At 44.2% G+C, this 12,315-nt stretch overlaps 1 protein-coding gene across 1 annotated transcript in view; it reads left to right on the top strand.

Moving 5' to 3' along the window:
* Positions 1-12,315, top strand: part of COL27A1 (collagen type XXVII alpha 1 chain) — a 269,697-nt gene that overhangs the window by 236,187 nt on the left and 21,195 nt on the right. Inside the window, exons 44-48 of the mRNA XM_044305696.1 lie at positions 1,224-1,277; positions 6,425-6,478; positions 7,568-7,621; positions 8,157-8,264; positions 8,340-8,447. Coding sequence (XP_044161631.1) covers positions 1,224-1,277; positions 6,425-6,478; positions 7,568-7,621; positions 8,157-8,264; positions 8,340-8,447 — 378 coding nt within the window. The remainder of the gene's footprint in view (positions 1-1,223; positions 1,278-6,424; positions 6,479-7,567; positions 7,622-8,156; positions 8,265-8,339; positions 8,448-12,315) is intronic.

Genomic DNA, 12,315 nt, shown 5'->3' with positions numbered 1-12,315 from the left:
GCACTGATCGGAGATTCCGTTCGGTGGTCATAGACTATAAGGGAGGAGAGAGACCTCATCTCACTGTCTGCTTGTTGGACAGTGCTTGGTCGCCATCAGGTCATGTAGTGCGCTAGGTGTCAGGCTTTATCTAAAGTGCCACACGTGTACAATCTAGCAGGAACAAGTTGGGTCCCCAGTTGTCAGAGGCAGCAGGGGCCTCTGAGGAGAAGACCCCTGCCTCCTCCTTTCCTTGGTACGTAGCACTCTGCAATGAACAGAGGAAGTGACTATGCTTGGTCTTAGAAGCCCCACATCAGCTCTGCATGTGTAAATTACCCCCACGCGGGAGATGGGCCAACCCCTTGAAAGGAGTTGTCCGCTTTTTTTTATATTGGTGACTTATCCTGAGGTGGAGTTGGACTGCTGGTACCCCTGCCGACCAGCTGTATGAAGAGAATGCAGTGCTGGTATGAGCACCGTGCTCTCTTCTCCTTTTACCTGCCCGCCATCAACATTGCAGCAGCACTTGAATAGGAAGGAGCCGTCCCATAGAAGTCAATAGGGACGGCGTAGTTGTAATTACACCCGATTTCCGTTGCAGACGGCGAGCAGGTAAACAGAGAAGAGAGCACAGCACCCATACGATCTCATACGTTCCAGCAGTTGGACCCCCACCAATCTGATATTGATGAGGATAGGTTGTCAATATCAAAAAAGCAGACAACCCCTTTAAGGATCTCTTAGGGGGGCCATATTATATGCCAAAAATAGTTGTTGTTTTTTTAAAGTACACGCCAACCAAAACAGTCACCATAGTCGCCCTATTTATGAAAAAATTACGCTATTTATCAAATGGACAGACAGACAATAATGAACCCATTTTAATGTATTTTTGGTATCAGTTTGATAGCAGGGACTAACATCCTGAGCTCCCCCTAGTGTTGGCTACAGGCAGCCAGATTTGTATAGTTTCACTGTCTATGGAGAGGTTTTGGAGCTTTGTATCAGAAATTCAGAATGCCTACATAAGAATGCTATCCTTTGTAAATGCATGAGTATCCACTTTATGGTATACAGTAGGAAGAGATGAGATATGGTGTGGATTGAAAATAATATAAGCAAAAGTGCAAGCAGTGGAAAGAACCACCAGTGAAGGAAGCTTACATTAGCTCTCGGGTTATCAAAGGTGTTGGTGACTTAATTATCTTCAAGGTATTAACTATAATATGATTTACTTGCAGGGTCAAGAAGGACCAGAAGGCCCTAGAGGAAAAGCTGGACAACAAGGCTTACCAGTAAGCACCTGGTCTGTTCAACTCTGAACCCGGACTTATCCCCTTCTTCCCCCACTCAGCCCATCTGAGATGAGCATCGGAGCATTTCATTTTCTGCAGATCCGGTGACGTACCAGGTCTCTGCTAGGCAGAGGCTTCCTCCTAGCAGTGTTCCCGGTGACATCACCAGCACTAATGTGCCCAGTGGTATTGTGTTGGTAGTCCAGTTACTGCACACTTTTTGCAATGTGGATTTTGAGATGTGAAACTTGATTTTTGTTTTACCTGTCAAAGCCATGTGGCCAAAATCAGCTTTTTAAAACATATGAACAGTAATTGGCTGCCCATTCAGCATATGTGAAAGCACCTGTAGGCTGTATCATCAGAAAAAAAATAAAAAAAAAATACTGGATATGTAACAGGTATACCGTGGCTCACCCAAACCCGATCTATGGTTAAGGTGCTCTGTTTTTTGATGATTCACCTAATCATCCCAAATGAATAGCAAATTTAAATTTTAAAAACAGGCACTCACCATCTGACAGATTAAAAATTTATTTTATTAAAATAAATATATTAGGAAAAAAAAATATATAATATTGCCCTTGCAGTCTTGGTATTCTGAAATTGTTGGACACCAGTTACTAGACCTTACACTTCAAATATTTGCAATCATGTAAACTAAATGTGCATTGACGATGTATCTAAAAATAACAGTTTGTGCAAAATACTTCTTATACTATATCAATTATTCCCCTAAGGGCTCTTTCACATCTGCGTTCTTGTCTTCCGGCATACAGTTCCGTCGTCGGGGCTCTATGCCGGAAGAATACTGATCAGGATTATCCTAATGCATTCTGAATGGACAGTCCGTCCTTCAGGATGCATCAGGATGTCTTCAGTTCCGGCCAAAAATCCGGAACACTTGCCGCAAGGCCGGATCCGGAATGAATGCCCATTGAAAGGCATTGATCCGGATCCGGCCTTAAGCTAAACGTCGTTTCGGCGCATTGCCGGATGCGAAGTTTAGCTTTTTCTGAATGATTACCATGGCTGTGAGGACTTTAGTGTCCCGGCAGCCATGGTAAAGTGTAGTGGGGAGCGGGGGAGCAGCATACTTACCGTCCGTGCGGCTCCCGGGGCGCTCCAGAGTGACGTCGGGGCGCCCCAAGCGCATGGATGACGTGATCGCATGGCACGTCATTCTGGAGCGCCCCGGGAGCCGCATGGACGGTAAGTATGCTGCTCCCCCGCTCCCCACTACTACTATGGCAACCAGGACTTTAATAGCGTCCTGGGTGCCATAGTAACACTGAAAGCATTTTGAAGACGGATCCGTCTTCAAATGCTTTCAGTACACTTGTGTTTTTCCGGATCCGGCGTGTAATTCCGGCAAGTGGAGTACACGCCGGATCCGGACAACGCAAGTGTGAAAGAGGCCTAATATGCATCCTAATGTAACAGTAATATTACAATAATAAAACTATATATTGTGATATAAATGTGAATAAAAAAATGTGAATAAATTTCCTCCCAAGGATGGTTGTCACTATTATTATGTGACACTATAAAAAGTTCCTTGCAAAAATATAAAATGTAGAAAACAGATGTAAAAAACTGATATGATCGGTCTCTTGGGAGGCCAGGTATCGATAATAAGGCTGGCGTCTGGGGCGTCCCCCTCGCTCAGCCTCTTACCTGTTACGTCCGTTCACTGATCTCCAGGCTGTGTCTCCTTGATTCTAAGTAGCGCACGAGTGTCATGTAGTCCTGCGGTCTTTCTGGTTGTTCGGTATGTCGATTATTATTACCGTAGTACGAACTTTTCAGTTATGTGGAGCGCGGACCTCAGCGTCTCACGTGAAAAGGTTTGCAGTCTTTGCCGTAGAGTAGCAGCTTGGTTGTATCACGTGACGTCAGCCAGGTCAGGTGATGATTTTACTCTGTTCAAATGTGAAGTATCTTTAAAAGGGCCCAGTGTCCCAGATAAAATTCCAGAAAAAAAATTCCAATTAAGGTATGGAATAAAATCTCTTTATGTTGGTCTTAGGTGGGTAGTTATAAGTAAAAAAAACGGCCAGACGCGTTTTGAGGTGACAACCTCTTCCTCAGTGGCCTATGAGGAAGAGGTTGTCACCAGAAAGAAAAACTGCAGAAGCCCTTTAAGACCAGCCCGTGTACAGCGATCAGTGACAGCTATGTATACACACTTACACAGAGAATGCTATCAGTCACTGATAACACCTCCCCCGTGTACAGCGATCAGTGACAGCTATGTATACACACTTACACAGAGAATGCTATCAGTCACTGATAACACCTCCCTGTGTACAGCTGGAGTCAAGAAACAAGAATAGCAGGGATATACAAGTTATACTGAATCTTTACCCATAGAACTTTATATCAATCTGCACAGCTCCTCCTACTCTATATCAGATTGCACTGCATTTCAGGGTGACAGATCCTCTTTAAAAACCAAGTAGAAGTGGGTCAGCACTCACTTTTTGATGCAGTAAGTTGCCATAAACAAAATACAGACAGATGTGATGCTTTTCGGCTAAACAGCCTTTTTCAAACAAGCATGGAACACTGCCATAAACAAAATACAGAGTTATTTGCCTAAAAAAGTGAGTGCTGATCCACTTCTTCTACTTGGATGTATAGGCCTGCAACCCAGGCTATGAGCACCACCTTTTTTGCAGAGTGCCGACTGATTATTTCGACAAACTCCTTAAAGGGAACCTGTCACATTAAATATGTTGAATTGAAAACAAATGTAAACTTTAAATAATAGGAATAGCTCACTCCTGTGCGATAGGGACCAGGTGCCAACTGTATCACCCATACAGAGAGAAATTGGAAACAAAGACATTTTGTGGACTGGCACTCTGTATGTGTGGATAAAATCAATAATTTATACAATATAAAGTGATCACATTTCCAATAAAAACACAATAATTCACCCCAAAAATTGTATATAACAAATCGTAGAAGCTACTGATATCAAAATGAATGGGGGTCTATGGTATAAATCAACGCAGACAAATCATATATCATCTATTCCCAATTATGGAATCTCCTATGGGAGTCAAGGATCCTGTTTGGTTTCAGATTACTGATAAATGTCCAGACTCCATTTCCGTGTAACAGTATAGAGTGCTAGTTTGCACTATGTAGAACCCTATGCGAGGTCAAGAGTCCTGTTTAATTTCAGATTGCTGATGAATGTCCAGACTCCATTTTAGTATAACAGTATGGGGTGCTCGTTTGCACTATGAAGAACCCTGTGTGGGTCTTACCTTCTCCACGGTCGAGGCAATAGGTCTGAAGTTACGGTCCTCCAAACCCAAGTATTTTTTCTCATTTATGCGTTTTTTTGATATATTGTACCTTTATGATGAGTAGTCACCGCCCAATAAAAATAAATATTGTATTGACAAAAACGCATCAAAACTTGCACATATAAAATCGCATACAAAGAAACAAAGCTGAATCCTGAATCACTAACTCCACACCATTAATTCGGACAGACCTGAGCGGTCTATAAATAGCCAGTCCAAAACAGCTTACTACTCCCTTTTGGATCCAAGAAAGAGGCCTCTACATTAATGACTGCAAAAATCTGAAAGAAACTTTCGGTTAATTTCCGAATGAACGGAGCGCTCCGGATTTCATATCAACATTTTATATCCGAAATCTCGGCACCAATACCCGCGATACTTTGTGCTGTGAATCACACGCTACAGCGCGGCATTAGATCACGTGACTTGCCGGCGTCCGTGTGAAGAAGTTGGAGATATTCAACACAGCAGCGCACACAAATACTTGGGTTTGGAGGACCGTAACTTCAGACCTATTGCCTCGACCGTGGAGAAGGTAAGACCCACACAGGGTTCTTCATAGTGCAAACGAGCACCCCATACTGTTATACTAAAATGGAGTCTGGACATTCATCAGCAATCTGAAATTAAACAGGACTCTTGACCTCGCATAGGTTTCTACATAGTGCAAACTAGCACTCTATACTGTTACACGGAAATGGAGTCTGGACATTTATCAGTAATCTGAAGCCAAACAGGACCCTTGACTCCCATAGGAGATTCCATAATTGGGAATAGACGATATATGATTTGTCTGCGTTGATTTATACCATAGACCCCCATTCATTTTGATATCAGTCGATTCTACGATTTGTTATATACAATTTTTGGGGTAAATTATTGTGTTTTTATTGGATTTTTATTGGAATTTTATTGTTTAGCAACATTAAACGAATGTGATCACTTTATATTGTATAAATTATTGATTTTATCCACACATACAGAGTGCCAGTCCACAAAATTTCTTTGTTTCACATTAAATATGTTGTCTGAGCTGGGCACAGCTGGCTATAAAGCAGGAGGGGCTGAGCAGATTGACAAATAATTTTGAGCAAAAAAGATTCCGTATAACTTTATAGTTTATTCATTAAAATTCTTGCTCGTTTTGAGCTTTTAGTCCAGGAGGCGGCCGACAACCTTCCACTCTGACTGTGTATACAGAGATAGCGGTCAGTCACTGATAGGACTCCCTGACTTTAATCACTGATAGGACCGCCTCCTTGACTCCAGTCACTGATAGGACCGCCCCCTTGACTCCAGTCACTGATAGGACCGCCCCCTTGACTCCAGTCACTGATAGGACCGCCCCCTTGACTCCAGTCACTGATAGGACCGCCCCCTTGACTCCAGTCACTGATAGGACCGCCCCCTTGACTCCAGTCACTGATAGGACCGCCCCCTTGACTCCAGTCAGTGATAGGACCGCCCCCTTGACTCCAGTCAGTGATAGGACCGCCTCCCTGACTTCAAAACCCAGAATAAGCAGGAATTTAAGTTTTACAGAATTTTTCCCCTCAAAACTATATATCAATCTGCTCAGTTCCTCCTGCTGTATAATAATCTGATGGAAGATTACACAGTATTTTCATGGTGATAGGTTCCCTTTAAAAACTGTGCACTGGCCACAGTTTTGTGATGTGATAATTTCTCATGCGTTTTTCGCAGGTTAAAACGCATTTGTGTTTTATTGCATTTTTTTTACCACGACTCATCTGCACTGTCTAAACCCTGCCTTAATGTTTCTGCCACATTATCCTCCAATGCACAGCAATCTTCTCATTCTTGCAGGGTCATGCTGGACCACGAGGTTTTCAAGGCTTAAAGGGATCAAAAGGCGCTATAGTAAGTAGTGCAGATTTAATTTACAGTACATTGCCAGTAGCAGCCTATAGTAATAATGCTCTTTATGTCTGGTACATTCTTATCATGTGGACATGATGACAAGAGGTTTAATCCATGTGTGCCGTGTCCTCATTGCTCCTATATAGGTATCTGTTAATGCCAGTATGCTCCTTGTGAGGGGGTAAATATCGTTGCCCCTGACAGTTTTTTTTTTTTTACCATTTAGGCTACATGCACACGAACGTTGTTTGTTTCCGTGTCCGTTCCGTTTTGTTTGTTTTTTGCGGATAGGATGTGGACCTACGGTATTAATTTCAATGGGTCCGCAAAAAATGCGGACAGCACACCGTGTGCTGTCAGCATCAGTATGTCTGTTCCGTAGCCCCGCAAAAAAAAAATAGAATATGTTCTATTCTTGTCCGTTTTAGGCATTGTTACAATGGATCCGCAAAAAAAAAAACGGATTGCATACGGATGTCATCCGTGTATTTTTGCGGACCGCAAAACACATATGGTCGTGTGCATGTAGCCATACAAAAATCTTCTTCGTTGAGTTTAGGGTTTTTGTTTTCCATGTAACCAGAGAGGACACGGTCCTGTAAAGAGTCCATTTTCCTTCAGTAAATTGCCAGAACGGTTAGGCCTCTTTCACACGTCAGTGAATCAAATTGATTTTAATGTGGTTATAAACATACCAGTGGTTCAGTGGCAAAACCACAGAGACATGCACTACTTTGCTCCCTGATGCGGGTCTGTGAAAACCACTGACAACATAGATTGCATCAGTGTTCTGTCAGTGATTTTCACTGACCATTGGTAGTGAATGCTCTGGAAACTGATTTTCAGCCTAGCAGTGTCCATGAAATACGGGTGACCAACATGGACCAACACGGATGAACCACTGACCATCTGGTCACAGATGTCATCACTGATGAGTAAAAGAGACCTTAGAGGGGGAAGGAGTAAGAATTCATGAAGGGAAGTCTTAGATTTGCATCATTAGTGATCGCTGACCATGCATGCGAGGGCTGAATAACAGAAGAAAATTATGTCAGTGTCCTAAAATGTATTTTCACTGGTTTTTTTTAGGGTTTAAAAGGCAAGCCAGGAAAATCGGGTGAACCGGGTGCTCGTGGTCCACCTGTAAGTATAGATGCTCACAAGATAAGTTTCATCTAGTCTACCATAGCTACTCCCAACATCTTCTCCATGGATAAACGTCTGCCTCCTGGTGGATCCCAACAGCTACCCCAGAACTCCAAACAACCAAGGATGGGAAACCTAGGATTATAGTGTCAGTATCCTTTCAGAAAACCTCTGACGTGTCAAAGTGATAGGTCAGATGTTTGTTCAGTAGGGGGCCGGGTGCTGAGACCCCCACCTTTGGTTGTGATCAGCTTTGCTTGCCAGATCCATGCGGTTAGCAGTGTGTGGACCGACTGACACCGCTTATCTCCACTGGCATAGCACTCATCTGGATGTCTGTGCCTCCTCACTTTAGCACCCGAGCCTCCACTGATAGTGGCACACTAATCCTTCATGGGCATCTGTGGACTGAAGAAATGGTGGTTCACGTCAGGGTTCTGTAATCAGTAAAAGCGAGTCAAGTCACCGGCCGAATGTTGTGATGTTTGTTGTGTTCCAGCTTTGCTATACGATTGTCCTGCTTTGTTTTTAGGGAGCAGTAGGACTGGCCGGACCCCGGGGAGTGGTAGGAAGACAAGGACAAGAGGGTCCCCCAGGACCAGACGGAATACCAGGGAAAGATGCCACTTCCGGACTGAGAGTAAGTTTTCTGTCTGATAAACTGTATAATCCATCAGATAGAAGGTTATTACATTATTATTTTATTCTTTCCTAGGGAGAACAAGGCGACGATGGAGAATATGGCCCGGCTGGCATGCCTGGAAAGCCTGGAAACACTGGTGTGCCAGGGTTACCTGGGGCTCAGGGACCGATTGGACTCAGGGTAATTGTAGTGACTATGTCATCGACTTATTACAGCAGATCTATTCTGGCCATTGATGACTTGTATTTGGTTCCATGGCTGATGTTCCAGTCATAGAACCATAATATAATCTAGAGCTGATCTTTGTTACCATAGTCGTCTGGTCAGCAGGGACTCCCCTGCATAACGGAAACGGGACGGATCAGTTATGCAGCCCATAGACTGCTTTTACCAGCAAATGAAGCGTGAATGAATTTCAAAATATGAAATTCGCACATCTCTAATCTTTGCCTCCCAGCACTGCCGGGGTCACATAGCATTATATTGATTTATGATGCTGGGTAACCCTTACAGTTCTGGAATGTATTGGATAAAACTGACATAATGCTGTCAGTGTTATCCAGTACTGTATGGGTTACATAGCATCATAAATCAATATAATGCTATGTGACCCCGGCAGTGCTGGGAGGTCAGGATAGGTGCTGCCGCATCCTCACTCTGCAAGTCCAATGCGTGGAACTCACTAAGGGTCCATTCACACATCCACAATTTCGTTCCGCATTTTGCGGAACGGAATTACGGACCAATTCATTTCTATGGGGCAGCACGATGTGCTGCCCGGATCCGGAATTGCGGACCCGCACTTCCGGGTTTGCTATTCCGATCCCGAAAAATATAGAACATGTCCTCGTGTTGTCCGGAATTGCAGGACAAGAATAGGCATTTTCTATTAAGTGCCGGCGATGTCCGTGTTTTGCGGATTCGAGGATCCGCAAAACACACACTGACATGTGAATGGACCCTTAAAGGGGTTGTCCAGGATTAGAAAAACATGTCCGCTTTCTTCCAGAAACAGCCCCATACATATCCATAGGTTGTATGTGGTATTGCATCTCAGAACAATCCATTTTAATGGAGCCGAGATGCAATACAACACATAGCCAATGGACAGGTTTGGGGCTGTTTCTGGAAGTAGGCGGCCATGTTTTTCCAATCCTGGACAACCCCTTTACAAAAGAGCCATTAACCCCCAGTCTATAGTCACTGAGAACTGTGTGGATGGTACAAGTACTGACGGACAAGAAAAGCATTGCATTTACTAATGGATCACACAAAGAAAATGGGCAGGATTTAGCCGACGGCCATGGCGTCCTGTCACTTTTATGCCACATACTGGCCTAAATAATAACTACACAATGTCGTAAATGATATAGGTGTACTTTTCTGCTGCACAGTTTGCCAGAAATATGCCAAATTTATTATGAGGCCTGCAACACCTTCTGCAGCTGATTAAACAAAATAATAGCTACCCTGTAAGTCAATATTTGACCCATAAAAGTCCCTAGCCTTGAAACATGACTAGGGATATCGGCCAAACTGCAGCCAGCACACAGCAGGGTACTGGTTGACTGGGTGCAATGCCTTGGACACAGTGCTCGGGGACATAGGTTTACTGGGTGGCACTAGAGAAGTTATTTTTCTTCCTTCTGGAGGAGAGCCAATATGCCTATATTGCTTGATTTCAGTCTATTGAGGCTGGTATATTTGGAACGCGCTAGAGTCTTTTTATACGATCACTATAACATTCCACAAATACACAGGATCTGAGTATTGTCATTTGTACAGACCAGAAGTGCCATAGATGTGCCCAAATACTGCCCTAGGACCCATTAATGTGGGGTACGAAGTAGTGGTCCACTTACTGGCCACAGGCAATAGTTGATTCCACTGCAGTTCTGTCCGATATCTCTGCTAGGACACACTATGTTAGGCGTTTTGTGTTACTGGTCTGTAGTCGGGATGAGCAGGGTTAGCTCCAGTATTATGTCTGTCTGGATTGTCCAGGTGGAGCAAATCTGACTCATGTAAAAGTGTAATTATCTCCTCTGGGTTTCGTTCTGCACTTTGCGCACTCCTCGCTGCTCACGTGACCCGCACATTGCCAGATATTCATTTGATTCATCTGAATCCTATGGTATTACATTATGCCAAAAGAATCTGAACTGTGGAGGAGTCAGAAATAACATATCTTGTCCTCTGCTGCCCTCTAGTGGAGGAGAGCCATAAACTGCTATTGTGCTGCAATGTACAGTCCTGCTGCGGGTTCCCTTCTCGTATTGTATTGCTGTTGGTGCACTTTCAGCAGATGTCTCATCAGGCGTATGTGGTGTTCTCCCTGCGGGATCTCTTCTGGCTGGAGGTGTATTCACAGCTGCTTACAGCTTGGCAATGGCCCTTCTGGCCACAGATAAATAGTTGCAGATTTCTCTTATTTCTACTTAAAGGGGTCCTCTGGGCGAGTACCTAAAAACCTTTAACTAACCTGTGGAGGAAAGTCACTCCTGGGCGGGATCCCTTGACCCCCTCTGACATCAGAACTGGATGTGCTCCTCTTTCTTCCTGTTCAGCTACATCTACAGTAGGCAGCTGAACAGGAGGAAAGAGGAGGACCTCCGATCTTGACATCAGAGGAAGAGCCTGCAGCCAGTTGGGCGTTCAGGTGATCCAAGCCCAAGTACAGCTCAAAAGGGGGAGATTTATCATATCCCTTGTTCCTAAAAAGTTGCAAAAATTGTTGCATCCCCCAGTGGCCAGCTGCTACAATTTTTTCTTCATTTACGCCAGTTTACCTCAGTTTGTACTAGGGCGTCCATCTTAGCAGAACCTCTTCTTGAGGCTACATGCACACGAACGTATTTTGTTTCAGTGTCTGTTCCGTTTTTTTTTTTCCGGATAGGATGCGGACCCATTAATTTCAATAAGTCTGCAAAGAATGCAGACAGCACACCATGTGCTGTCCGCATCAGTATGTCCGTGCCCCGCAATAAAAATAGAACATGTCCTATTCTTGTCTGTTTTAGGCATGGTTACAATGGATCCGCAAAACACATAGGTTGGTGTGCACGTAGCCTAAATGACAGCATGCAATTGAAGCTGAACGATGTAATGCAATAGCTCCTGCTAAATGCCCCCACCCCAAGGTGTCAGTCAGGACGCTGCAGAGAAATGTGCCCTCTGACACCTCGAAGCTTTCCCGAGCAGGGTGAACATAGCACGTATGACGTGTCATTTTCCAGACTCCTGATTTGCGCCGTGAGAATACGTTTATCGGGCACAACTGCACTTTCTAGTGACTGAGGCATCTGCAAATTGTTGGCTATGGGCACCTTTGACATGCTGATTTTCACATATGTCAGTGGAATACCATCATTGATCACAGAATACGGATTCCATACCTCCAAAACTTTTGAAAATCAGAGTAGCGCGCCATGGCGCAATTTTTTAACACTAAGCCATGCCTCTAAATGTCTACATCATGCCTTATCCAACCCAGTCCCCTTAGTGCCCCCACATGGTAATTATTCCCTCTCGTGCCCCCACAAAGTAGTTGTGCCCATACTGTGCCCCTTCACAATAGATATGCCTCTCAGCAGTGCCCCCCTACATACTCACCTAAGCATTCCCTTATGATCGGAGCAGCTCCCCAGGAGGCACGATGCTGTCCTTTGTATTACACAGGATAATAATTCCTGGCCTGCACCCCCACTCCTACACACCCGGCAGTTGAGTTGAATGGTGGAGCAGTGAGCAGACCTAAGGACGCACAGACAGTTGAGAGCTGGATATACCTCAGCCATTCCGTGACCATGGTACAGCCACTAAAATTCACGACTGTCCTGTCAGATCCAGGATGATGGGCATAGTAGTTCAGCAGTAAATAATGCAATGGCAGTAAGGTAATAGTGAATGCAAGCAGCTGGACTCAAACAACTAGCAATGCTAGAGAAGTAAAATACTTAAGGACGCAGAATACTGTATATGGCCCTTTTGCAGAAGACAAAATCTGCCAGTACCTGCTTTCATGGGATATTTAATAGATACAGTACTG

Source organism: Bufo gargarizans, chromosome 9 (assembly GCF_014858855.1).
Source record: "Bufo gargarizans isolate SCDJY-AF-19 chromosome 9, ASM1485885v1, whole genome shotgun sequence".
In the NCBI taxonomy this organism is placed as follows: Eukaryota; Metazoa; Chordata; class Amphibia; order Anura; family Bufonidae; genus Bufo; species Bufo gargarizans.
This window is presented reverse-complemented; position numbering and strand designations above follow the sequence as displayed.